At 41.0% G+C, this 13,719-nt stretch overlaps 1 protein-coding gene across 4 annotated transcripts in view; it reads left to right on the forward strand.

Moving 5' to 3' along the window:
* Positions 1-481: 481 nt before the first annotated feature.
* The window catches only part of wnk2 (WNK lysine deficient protein kinase 2), a 30,414-nt gene continuing 17,176 nt past the window's right edge, over positions 482-13,719 (forward strand). For 3 of the 4 annotated variants that reach the window (XM_077602345.1, XM_077602347.1, XM_077602348.1), the window contains exons 1-8: positions 482-1,965; positions 9,196-9,368; positions 9,440-9,660; positions 9,762-9,919; positions 10,772-10,860; positions 11,053-11,272; positions 11,767-12,025; positions 12,790-13,052. In XM_077602345.1, coding sequence (XP_077458471.1) covers positions 1,315-1,965; positions 9,196-9,368; positions 9,440-9,660; positions 9,762-9,919; positions 10,772-10,860; positions 11,053-11,272; positions 11,767-12,025; positions 12,790-13,052 — 2,034 coding nt within the window. In that variant the 5' untranslated portion in view covers positions 482-1,314. The remainder of the gene's footprint in view (positions 1,966-9,195; positions 9,369-9,439; positions 9,661-9,761; positions 9,920-10,771; positions 10,861-11,052; positions 11,273-11,766; positions 12,026-12,789; positions 13,053-13,719) is intronic. The other variant, XM_077602346.1, reaches the window with a different exon arrangement.

The raw sequence follows: 13,719 nt of genomic DNA on the forward strand, positions 1-13,719 counted from the left end.
TGTCTCTTCACTGTGTGTATGTTCTCCCTGGGCCTGTGTGGTTTTTCTCCAGGTACTACGGTTTCCTCCCACATTCGAAAGACATGCATGGTAGGCTGATTGGGCACTCTAAATTTCCCCTAGATATGAGTGTGAGCGCGAATGGGTGTTTGTTTCCTTGTTGCCTGTGATTGGCTGGCCACCAGTTGAGGCCCGAAGTCAACTGGGATAGCCTCCAGCACCCCCTGCGACCCTAGTGAGGATAAAACGGTTCAGAAAAATGAGGTGAGATGAGATGAAATTGTGAATCAGGGGGCGTCTTATACGCGAGAAATGATAAAATTCACCGATTTTTAAGGCAATTTTAAGGTTGCTTACATGCAAGGAATTACGGTAACTGTTGGGAGGGGGAAAACGCTTTGCCACTTGTCACTTTCCACAGGTTATCCATGTGGGTGGTGCCATTATATGGCACAGCCCACAGAGAGAGAGAGAGGGATGGGGGGAAAGAGCGAGGGAGGATTGCTTGTTTTACCAAAGATGGTCCAGTACTACAAGGCTGACAGCACAGCAGAAGTCCAGGAGGGAGTCGCCTAAAACCTGGATGGGAAGGGGTGCAGTCGGGGCGTGGGCTTATTTATTTTTTAGCTGTCAAATTGTCCCACACGCTCCCTTTCGTGCAGAGACGAAAGCCAGGGCTGTGCAGGGCGGGGAGGGGTTGGGAAGTGTGCCGCAGTGATCATATAATCTGATAAGAGCTTCCATTCTATCCTCCTGCCCCCTGCACTGCGCTCCGGGATGTCACTCGTGGGAGAAAAGTGCGTGTGGTCAGGGGGAGAGAAGCCGTGGTATTTCCACCCGGATGCCGGCTATTTAGCGGGTGTGTCGCGCTGCATGCCATCTGCGCACTTCGCGTTTACCGTAATGCACGTAGGAATTAGCGCGTAGCACATTCCAAACAACCCGATTGATCACAAAGATTCTTTTTTTGGGGGTGTGTATTTGTTTATTTTCTGTTTATGTTATTTTTCATTGTAGTGCAGCGGAATCGAGTGGGTCTGCCATGCTTCCGCAACAAGGTGAACGGTGAGGAGAACTTGTGCGGGTAAAAGTGCGCATCCTCCCTCCCAGCTGGACATTTTTTTTTCCGGGAGGAGGGATGCTCCGGATCCCAAATACACTGGAGGTCGCATATTGGGAGCTTCCGAACTGCGTCACTGCTAGCGAGTGCGGCTGCAGGTAGGCGAGTCAGCTGTCCCTCCTCCATCGGAGAGGACCGCCGCTCCTCATCCGCATCCTGCGCACGCAATGCCGCGGGACTGAACGGCAGCTGGGATGCATGCGGCGGAGGATTCGACCAAAGATCCGCCACTTGGCTCCACGTTTTCCTCGACGCCCGATTTGGACTCGGACATTAACGCCAATGCCTTGAGAAGGCACGTTGACAACGGGGCGGATGACAATGTCAACATCCGGAACACGGCGATGCGAGGAGCCAGCGACCCCAGCGCCTATCCGCCCTCAGACTACCGAGGGCTCGTGCGCCAGAGGTTCATTCGGCGGAGTTTGTGGCTGTCGGACTCCGAGGACCACGCGCCGGATGCGGGCGACTGTGTCAGCAGCAGCAGCGCACCGGTGGCCAACATCGACCTGCGCTCCATCGTCGGTCGGACTCAGAGTCGGACTTTGCAGTCAAAGAAGTCGAGATCGGAAAGTCAGCCGGAAGTGGACGAGGACGCGGAGACCGGCGAGGAGAGACATGACACGTGCCAAAGCCAGGTCAAGGAAGAGGGCGTGGCATGTGACGTCACAGGCAAAGCCGGAAGTGATGAGAACGAAGAGGAGCCGGGGATGAAGGCCGTGTCCACCTCACCTGGTGGCCGTTTTCTCAAGTTCGACATTGAGTTGGGGAGGGGGTCCTTCAAAACGGTCTACAAAGGTCTCGACACGGAAACATGGGTCGAAGTAGCATGGTGCGAGCTCCAGGTGAGTGTAATAAACAACTCCCTGCACATCTGAGATCAATTACCAGTTCAATCACAAGATTATTAGACTATAATTGCACACAAAAAGATAAATAAATAGTGTGGCATGAGCCTGAATAAGGGACTAAAGATGGAAATTAGCCTTTGGCTATAATCTTATATATATTGGATTGGATTGGATAACTTTATTCATCCCGTATTCGGGAAATTTCATTGTGGCAGTAGCAAGAGGGTGATTAGACAGAACAACAAAGCAAAAGCACAAAGTACAAAGCAAATCAAAGTAAATGGGATCATTGAGAATCACCAAATCAAATCATTAAGACAGAAAAGCAGCAAAAACACAAAATGAGCAAGAGTGATGTTCATTAACGTGAATATTCATTCATTCAATCATTCATTCATTTTCTGAACTGCTTTGTCCACACTAGGGTCGTGGGGGGTGCTGGAGCCTATCCCAGCTGACTTCGGGCCAAGGCACAAGGAGACAAACAACCATTCACGCTCACATTCATACCTAGGGACAATTTATAGTGTCCAATAAGCCTACCATGCATGTTTTTGGAATGTGGGAGGAAACCGGAGTACCCGGAGAAAACCCACGCAGGCCCGGCAAGAACAAAGAAACTGCACACAGATGGACCGACCTGGATTTGATCCCAGGACCCCAGACCTGTGAGGCCGACGTGCTAACCATTGAAGCCGTTGGGCCGCCCTTAACATGGATATGTATATGTTAATTAATATTTTCTGTCCCTTTATTAAATAAATCAAACTCAAACTCTATAAGCAGTTTTGAAAGATCATGGTTAGAGTCCTACTGCCAACATGTAAAATGACAACTAATTAATGGAGAAAGTGCTAGAGCAGGGGTAGGGAACCTATGGCTCGCAAGCTATATATGGCTTTCTGCAAACTTATAAGCTAAAATGTAGCTCAAGCGCTGGTGTAATCATACATTTTATTTCATTAGACTCCCATTGTAAATGCATACTCCCATTGATACTCATTGATTAGCAATGTTGTTAAAATAATTCCGAGACTTTCTGTATTGGAAGTGTTGACATGACAACAACAAAAAACCCTCACATTTTCATGTAATTTGATTTTTATATTCTGATTATGACTCTCAAGGAATATTCTGGCTCCCTCTGTCAAAAACGTTTCCGACCCTTGTGCCTATTGCCTGCCTCAGCTTCAACCCTAGATGGAGACCTGACATGTTGAAATAAATGTAGAAAACTGTAGATTTTTTTTCAGGAGTGTAAATATAAGTACATATATTTTTGGAATATCCTTATACCTTTCAATTATTTTATTGCTTGTAGCCCTTGACACATTCACCTCCATAGACCGTTGTAGACATCAAATCCATTACAGTTTGGAAAGCTGCAATTTAGTCATCATGTCTAACTGTTATTGATGGCGATGGACGTCCAATCCAATTTGACTGGGGGGCTGACAATGATACAACGATCGCTGGCAGCCCTCCCAGTCAAAATGGATGGGGGTCTATCCCAGTGAATGGTAGCTAATGAGTTAATACTTAAAATCCATTGGAAAACATTTGAAGTCATTCCGCGGCCCTCTAATTTTTTTTAGACACCCTTACCTCAGAGCTATTGTATTTTCTAATGATATTATCATGATTAAATTGGACTTGGATTAACATCAATATTTTTGGTTGGTCAAAAGATGTAAAGCTATTGCACCAGAACCCCTGATATTTTGGCCATAGTACAAAACTTTGCAACGGATTCCCGTCTTTTAATGTACATTTTTGACAAAAAGGATAGCGATCAAGACATATTTTATGAAGTTTTTCTCTTGAGTAACAGAGCATATATATAATTGTGTGCTGAATAGGCCAGTGACGAGCATTTATTGAGCATTTGCGAATATCGTCACGTATAATTTTGCCATTTGCATTAAGATAACATATATTTTTGTAGAACATGGGGAGAAGCAGGAGTGTGTGGGAAAAACCAAATAATATACCAGAAACGGGTGAAGAATTTGAATGTGAACCATAGAATGAGGAGGAAAACATGATGGTCATAATTATCTAGCCATCCAACCATTTTCAAGGCTGCTTATCCTTTTCAGTGTTGCAGGGAGTTGGATTTTATCCCACCTGAGCGAGAATGAAAGGCAGATACACCCTGGGCTGGTCACCAGTCCGTCACAGGACTAATACTACTTTACTTACAGAGACAGACACCCCTTCACTGTCAATCAGAGGGATTCCAACGCGCATTACACTCTCAGAAGTCAGACACATGTACATGTTGTCAAATATTTGACCAGATACTTTTAATATTGGAGTAAGCATGCTGTTATGTGCTATTGCTGACAGAAAAGCCACAAACACAGATTTGCAAATTGAGCAAATACTGCTTACTTCCTTGTGTGCTTTTGACAGTTAACAAGTTTTCCCAATGGCTCCAGTTCCTCATAATATACATGTTTATTTCATGGAAGGCTCTACGACTCAGAGGTGGGCAAACCGGTCCTCGGGGGCTGCTGTGGGTGCAGGTTTTTGTTCCAACCGATCCAGCACAGGCACTTTAACCAATGAGATTTCTGCAGAAAACAAGAAACACCTGACTGTAATCCATTGATTGCACTTGTAGGACACCAAATTGGTGAAAAAGTGTCCTCTTTATGGGTTGGAATACAAACCCGAACCCACTGCAGCCATTTGTGGAATAGTTTCCCACCCCTGATCTATGTGGTCCAGGTGTTAATGTGAGTATGAATAATTGTTTGGGTATATTTGCCCTGTAATTTCCTAGTAACCTCTTCAGTGTGCAGCCTGTCTTTCATCCAATGGCAGTAGGAATAGGCTCTAATTCCACTCAATCCTAATTAGAACAAACTATAAAATGTGTTTTAGGGCTGTTTTAGTTCTGATTGGATTAATGAGTTTTTGAGCCAGCTTGACGTAGAAATAAACTATCTGCTGTTAAATGTAACTTGGCACCTCTCTAATCTGTATGCCGTATGGCATAATCTAATAATCAGTGTAAATACCATCCATGTGACGCACAGATTAGCCTGTTGACAGACCAGTAGACCTCAGTTACCCTTCCATAACTTTAAATGGTCCATGGGAAAGCAATCTAAACTTTCAGAATAACTATCAGACACAATTTATACTTTATTTAAAGGGCTTGTAAAATGGAATTCGACATCAATAAACAAATTAACGTGCCAAAAAGTGTGCTTTTACCAAGCATGCCAGCCCTGAGTCATTAAAACAGCCACAAGTGTGCTACAGCACAGTACAGGCTGAGGACTGATGAAGACCCTCCACCGAGTATGTCGGCCATGAACGCCCCTGCTATGATTACAGCAAGTAAAAGATTTTGTGCAAAGTTTCTAATTGTAATACTGATTGGTAAACGTGCATGATTTATATTAGAAAAACACAGATAATTTAATAATCTGTGGAAAACGAGTTTATTGCTTCAGTTCAACACAAAATTTTTAATAATAGTCTTTGTTCATGTTTTCGGCACCTATCTTCAAACGTTTACTATGTATTTATAAGATTTTAAATATAAATATGAAATATTTTACAGGACTTTAAGTGAATTCGGTATCCCTGATTTAGATGTAGAAACTGTAGAGCAGGTGCAGTGGACCATGAAGTCAAGACTGAGTCAGCACCTTAGCTCAAGTCTATGAGCTTGCAATTTACAATAAATTCTCCTAATGGCAATAACATCATGTCTTAGGCTCACGCTGACTGGCAAAGTCAATTTATTGATTCACCCAGGTTCTCGTCTCAGAGAAAATTATCTACTTGTTTAGAGGATTCCTATGCAGTGTCTGGGCTTACATGGAGAAGTGATCAAATGCAATGGTAAAAAGTGATATTTTGATATGATGATTGAAATGATAATATCTATACAGTATCGAGAAAAAAGTTGACATAAACAAGCTTAAAATAAGCGTAAAAATGAGACCAAGGTGAATTTCAAATCTTGCGTCATCATTAATGTGATCAATAACATTTCATTTGTTTTTTTCCATGTCAAATATGAGTTTGCTGTTAATAGCAATAAATTATTTTTTAAATTGTTTTATTTTTATTTTTTACTAATCATTAACTTCTTGTTTCTTTTCATGTCAAATAGGAATTTTCAAAAAAAAAAATACAATTGAAGGAATGAAAGACCCTACTAAAGAATGCTTAATCTTGAATACTTCCTGCCATCTGTCACCAGAAAAAGAGCTATTATTACTGCTCTACTAAAGAGGAGGGTGGGGGAATCCATTTTGGGGATGTGCACAGGAAAGACACGCTCTTGTGCATCTAGTATGACTGTGCAGTGTGTGAGACTGCGAGTGTATTTATGTGTTGTCTACGTAACTTCTTAGTAAGATCTAGCAATGATTCAACCCCTTCTCTCTCTTGAGACCATGCTTTGCCCTTTCTTGCCTAGGCACCGCGCTTACAGCAAGGAACGGTTGTGTAAGCCACCGCATGACACAGCAGAATAAGGTGTCCGACTACTAGTAGTGAAGTGGAGGCTCACATAATTCACATCTTTGAAGGGGCTGGCTGAGAAATGCCCAACAAACGCATACAGGAAAAGATGAATGAAAGAAATTTATCTGGATGGCAACCACCTTTTGAGCTCTTTTTTCACTGTTGGCCATTTGATTTGATTGATCAGGTTATGCTAAATTCTAAACAAGGTTATGTGTTGTGTTGCACCACAGTTGCCTCTGGGGAGTAAATCCTGCTGATGCAGCCCTCTTCAGCAAAGGTTGCAAGGGCAAAGTATGACCTCAGGAAACATCAATGTGTGGAACTATTGTATATGAAATCACTGCCATCAAAAATGGAACAGGTAGACCGGAACATTAGCATTGCTACTCAATTTCTTTTTAACACAGCTTGAAGGACTCCCCAAAGGATCCAGTAAAAAACTGTAAAATTCTTAGCAACGCTTTAATGATCCTAGGCAACAGGGTGACCTAGAAGTGAGCAAAACGATCAAAACGCAAAGTGGCAGGTAGTGTGCAGGTTGTTCCAAAACACACTCCTTTCTTTTAGTACTTCTTTCTCCCCCCCTTTCTTTTATCATTCAGATAAGCGTGAGGCCTTAAGCGTTTGACAACTTAACCTTAGAAGTTTTAGTAAGCGTATAATTGCCTTGTCCATGGCCCAACAATTCACAGTCTAGCATAGTTGTAAAATTGCTACTAGGTAAGAAGTTTTCTGTTCCCTGCTACAATTCAGAGCCAGTTTGGCAAGTGTCGGCAAACGGGTCAGTCAGAGGTCATGTTACTGGTTGCATTGTGGAGAATAATGGTACAAACAGCTGACCAGTGCTAAGTATACCATACCTAAAGAGCTTTAAACGTTCAGGTTCATCCTTAAGGTTCATTTGATTGCCCTTAAATTGAACCGTTATGTGACAGCTCAATGAGTGTTATAGTTTCATTAGATGTAGCTTTAGCCTTCTTCTAGAAGGTTTGTCAAGAACAAATCCTATTTGAGAAGCATAGAAAAATCTGTTAGACAAGCAACAAAGCCTCTGTGGCTGTTGATGAACCGTAGTCAGGTACCGAAAAACAATTGCACTAATGTCTAGTATTGGTTAGCCCATAAGTACTCATAATTTATGCTTACAACAACTGCAAAATGTAAACCGTCGAGTGCGGAAATTGAATCAAAAAGCTATAATCTGTCTGAATGACATCTGAAACCAAATAAAACGATTCCTTCCCTTCTGCTAGACTCGTATATACTGTAGTTATAAATATCTATTTATATATCATGTACACACTCCTCAGAACCATTCCTAGAACTGTTCATGAGAAAGACTGTTTTAGAAAAGGATGGTTACTAAATAAGAAACTTTGTGCTGCGTTAAGACTTTTGCATAGTGCATATTGTATCCAAAATGTGTCTGTCTCCCTCAGAGCATTATGAGAGATAATATATATCTGCATACGCTCTATGCACATTGAGCAAACCCTGTACTAGCGCATTATGCCAGGTTCTATCTTGCCAGAAAAAAATGAATATTTTACCATAATGCTGAAGCAACTGAGCCAGGCGTCTTAAAAAAATAGATAAAAAGGAAGAAAGGTGTTCAATTTTTCAATTTGCATAAAGTCATGCTTACTTAGACTCGATAGAGGCTCATTAGGAACAAGCCCACAAATTGTGAAAACCAAACCAAGAGTGGTGCAAAGCAGATGTAATTTGAGATGCCTGTGGCTGCACACTGCTCAGGTCACGACGGCCTAATGTTATCCGACTCCTCAGCATTGGTCGATTATCGATGCCCACAAAGTACTGCGTAACGTCTGTTTCAGAGCACCCTTCATAATTCAGTTGAAAGGTGCAGAACTTAACAAGCAAAGATGTCACGTCGTGTTTATGTGCTGAGTCAAAATTTATGTATAGCACACTCTCAGCTCGTTTACCAACTGTACAACAATTCGAGGAAGGCAGGACAAATTTACCCACATTAATCACACGTTTGTATGAAGTAAAAAAAGAACATCTTTCTAATATTTGCATACGTGAATTGATCTCAATGTAATGTTATGTCATATGTGTCTGACAATATGTTTCATGTATACACTGTTGTTTTTGTTCAACACACAAAAAAGAAAGGGCCAAAAAGGACCCCCATGTTTTCTTTGACATCAGAGACATGTTCACACTCAACATCACCTGCAGGCAGTTCACAATTTTCTTACGAAGTTACTTAAACCGTTTGAATGTTTGTTTTGTATATGCCAAGTCAATGGGTTACATGAATTACTTTTTTTTCTATCTATTTATTATTTTTATGTTATATATTATATATATATATATATATATATATATATGTATATATATGTATGTATATGTATGTATATGTATGTATATGTATGTATATGTATGTATATGTATGTATATGTATGTATATATGTATATATGTATATATGTGTATATATATATATATGTATATATATGTATATGTATATATATATATAAAACAAATAATTAATAAATAGAAAAAAATAGTCATTCATGTAACCCATTATATTATTTCTTTTATATCTAAAACTGATTTTTTCCTGTGTCTGTCTTCTCACCCTCTTGCTACTGTGACAGTGAAATTTCCTGAATACGGGATGAATAAAATTATCTAATCTAATAGGACAATTGAATTTAAGCGTATTAAAAACCTAACCACCTTTTAACCATTTTCCAAAGGAGAGGAAACTATCCAAAGTGGAGAGACAGAGATTCAAAGAGGAGGCAGAGATGTTGAAGGCTCTCCAGCATCCCAACATTGTAAGATTTTATGACTTCTGGGAATCGCCGTTAAAAGGAAAGAAGTGCATAGTTCTGGTGACAGAGCTGATGACCTCAGGGACACTGAAAACGTAAGTGACACCATCCGGTCTATAAGCTCATCTCCAGCATTTTCCATGGCTGAATTCAATTTCTCATTCAGGTATTTGAAGCGCTTTAAGGTGATGAAGCCAAAAGTCCTTCGGAGCTGGTGCAGGCAAATCCTGAAGGGACTCCACTTCCTTCATACCAGGACACCTCCAATCATCCACAGAGACCTCAAGTGTGACAACATCTTCATCACGGGCCCGACGGGATCAGTCAAGATTGGTGATCTGGGCTTAGCAACTCTGAAGAGGGCTTCCTTTGCTAAAAGTGTTATTGGTTAGCCACTAACTCAACTGTGATGAGTTTCTTTAAACTTGAATGGCCATTAATTGCAGTCTTTGGCTATATACGTTACATGATATCTCTTAATGGTCTAGGTACACCAGAGTTTATGGCCCCAGAGATGTATGAGGAGCATTATGATGAGGCTGTGGATGTCTACGCCTTTGGCATGTGTATGCTGGAGATGGCCACATCTGAATATCCATACTCAGAGTGTCAAAATGCGGCACAAATCTACCGCAAAGTCACCAGCGTGAGTTCCCACTCGGCGTTCTTGGATCACATATTTAGCCAGGAGCTTTAAGTTAGCAACTTTCATTAAAGGGAAATACTATTATGTATATTTAGAAGCAGATATCTGAACTTGCTTAGCGGGGTTTATCTCTCGTGTAAGCAAAGGAAAGGCCAAGGTTTTTGTTATTCGTTACAATAAATTGTTAATATACATTGTGGAAGATGATTCAACTTAAAATTTAAACAATTGTCACAATTTACAAACCATATCACATTAACTTTTGAATACTAGTTAATGTCATGATGTACTGCCAAGGTGAGTCACGTTGCCTCATGCATCTGGACATTTTGACAAACCACGGTTAATTGAAAATCATTTTTATTGAGACCGGTTTAACAGAAATTCAATTTATTTGTGATTTTTTTCCAATCTGTGTTCATAGTTTCTTTCATTTACCAAAATCATATTCACATTTCATAAGTTTTTAGAAGGGTAGTATATTGAAGTGTTAGCATTTTTGATTGGTAATCAAATCTGCTTTGCCTAATCACACAGCCTCGTCATGTGCACTGATTAATATTTTAGTGTAGTTCCATTTGTGTCTTTTCTACAGTAAGTAATACTGCTACCTTCAGGCATATAAACCCAAATGGGTAATATAATACTGAATGTGCGAGGTCTGTTATGAATTATTGAATATTATTCACAGATCAAGAAATGAAAAAAAAAATGAAAAAATAATATTCTCAATAAAACATTTTAAATTTTTGAAAACTTTTTTTTGTTTTAGCGTTCCATGTCTTTTTCTTTTTTTTGCACTGCTGTATATACACCATGGCTCAGTTGCCTGACTTTTTTTTCTCTCTTTAGGGGGTAAAACCTGCTAGCTACAGCAAAGTAAGCGATCCAGAAATTAAGGAGATCATTGGAGAGTGCATTTGTCACAGATGGGAGGAAAGGTAAGTGTGTTATATAAATCTTATGCATGCAGGTAGAGGCTGACATAGGACCTTTACTCTGTTGTCATGTTGCTACTCCCGTCTTATGACGTCGACACCACTATTTGTCTTTCGCTGTGACATGGTCTATGTTTTGTTATGTGCGTCATTCAGTGACCTACACTCCATAAGTGTTGTATCCGTTTTCTACAGGTACTCCATCAAGGACCTTCTAAATCACGCCTTCTTTGCAGAAGATACAGGTGTTAGGGTGGAGCTCAATGAAGAAGATGATGGAAAAAAATCCTCCATTGCTTTGAAGCTGTGGGTCGAGGATGCAAAAAAGCTGAAGGGAAAGTACAAGGATTCTGGTGCAATTGAGTTCACTTTTGACTTGGTGAACGAAGACCCCGAAGTTGTGGCACAAGAAATGGTAAACATGATTGTGATGTGATGCGATTGGTTAACTGTTTCCCATTGATGAGGCATCAAGTTAATGGGAACTATTAACCTATTTTTATGGTGCAGTGCTGTCATATGTTAAGCACTTGAACAAACAAACTGTTTACAAGAAATTGTTTCAAAAATGAAGACATGATCTTACAGCTATTTTGGGTACTGTCATTCATGTACACTTTGTGTGATTGAACAATGCAAGTCATTAAATTTACACATTTTGTGGCAAAGAAGTAGATGTATGTGACTTATGCATTCATCGTCTATTCTAATGGTTTCAGAGTTGTGTGTATCTTTCTCAAGCAACACTAGAATATTGTTTTTTTTCTTTATCAATGCAGCATTTTTAATAGCACCACAATAGATGATTTCTTAATTACAGTACGACCATTTGTTATAGTATGGCTGCATCAAAATACCTTATACAAAGCATTACATGTGTATTCTAAGTGTCTTCTCTGTGTTTCACAGGTGGAGTCTGGGTTTTTCCTGGACTGTGATGTGAAGGTTGTAGGGAAGTCAATCCGAGATCGTGTGGCTCTCATCAATTGGAGAAGGGAGCGAACAGTCCCATTAGAAAATGGTGAAGTCTCTGTGAAGAAGACACAGCAGAACCTCCTGCAAGTGCCCGGACAACAAGGCACCACGTTCGCTACAACCGAGTTTGACGATCAAGACGTGGAGCAGCAGACCTTGATTTGTACAGTCCCGGTCACTACTTCTACCACATGTAAGAATGTGCAAATAAACATGAATGCCACATCATAAAATGTGAGATGTTCCACTAAAACCGAGGTGGTGTGTCTGCAATGTGAAGGTAGCGACAATCTTGGCTTTCGCAGACCCCCCTCTCCATTTACGCATATTCAATCTGCATGCGTTCCTAGGATATGATGCCCAATTGTGGCAATGTGATTTGATCACAATTTGATCAAAAGAAATAACAGGATTTGTGCAAAAACGGTCAGCGCTGAAATTTACATTTAAGGGTTTACAGCCTAAAGTTGTTTGACCATGCTTTTGTAAGGAGAACCATAATGAGCATTGAAAAAACAATTAAAAAAATACCCTATAGCTCCTTAATACAATATCCCATGAAGTAGGGTGGTAGTGTCAAATTTCCACATACGATCAAAATGTGGTTCTTAAGTCTGTTAAGTGTAATGAAGGATTCTTACTAAGAATTTTTGGGCCATTTTCTCATATTTAAGTCCAAATTTAACCCAGGGCCACCATAATTATTTTGCCAATTCTGGTCGGATTACAAATATTTTATTAATAGTTGGGTAAAGACAGCCAAAAGCCTTTTTATTTTTAAAGTGCATGTCTGGTTTTGGTGGATGACTCGCGCACATATTCATTACGACTGCATTCTATCACTTGGGTGGTGATTTTAAAATGAAATATTACTCCATTGTCACCACCTTGAATGGGTCCTTGTCCCAACTATGTCTTTCCTAATATTAATGACAAAGTTCACTAACTCTCTTACAGCAGACATTGGCGTGAGCTCTGCCATCCAATCGGATGATCTCATCAAACAGCAAAATGGCTCTTACCAGTCGCTGCCTGAGAACATCTGCACAGCTCAGTCAGTCAGCAGTCCTCCCGAACAGCAGGGGCCGTCTCATCTAACCACAGCACAGCCCTCGCATGACCAGTACATCCAAGAATCCACACAATTACATCAGGGAGCCTACCAGCAAACCATAAGTCTGATAGATGCTGGGACCTACCAGCCAGATGAGCCTCAAACAGTAAGTGGCTAAACCGCCCCATTTTAAAGTTGGTCTTTGTATTAATTACACATTTCTATGCCTCATCAGTGTCACGACATTGATGCCTTTGTAAGCCATGACATTTCCGCTGGGGGCGCTGTGTGCCCCAGACGTGGAAGTGCCTCCCAGTTTGAGATGTTGCAGTGTAGGACTCACTCAAGAGTGTGTTTGTCCGGCTCATACACGAGGCACAAATCATGTTCTAAATGCTCTTCTTCCTCATCTGCCCTCCTGTCCCCTCATCAATTTTGTCATCGTGACTCGGCAAGCCATTACACTTCAAGTCTACTTCACCACTCAGAGCAACGACACAGGGTTCCCTGCTGGTCACAGCCTCATCGCCCCTGTGGAACTTGCATATCTCTCCTTCAGGTGGACAGGACCAAGAGAAGGGTTTCTTTGGCATGTGCGCAGGGTCACTCTTTGCCCAAATCTTCCCAGATAATTTCAGACTCTAATCCTACCACGCCTACCTCCTTTCCGCTCTCTTTACCTCACAAGTCATCAAAATGTCACTCCCCGCCATTGATTTTGCCTCACTCAGCCTCACATGCTGATCTGTGCAGGAATCTGTTTGACGGTGGAGATCTCAATTTTCTGAACCACTGTCTCCATCACATCGTCGGCCGCAGGACAAGTTCCCCTA

This window comes from Stigmatopora argus, chromosome 6 (assembly GCF_051989625.1).
Source record: "Stigmatopora argus isolate UIUO_Sarg chromosome 6, RoL_Sarg_1.0, whole genome shotgun sequence".
NCBI classification, from domain to species: domain Eukaryota; kingdom Metazoa; phylum Chordata; class Actinopteri; order Syngnathiformes; family Syngnathidae; genus Stigmatopora; species Stigmatopora argus.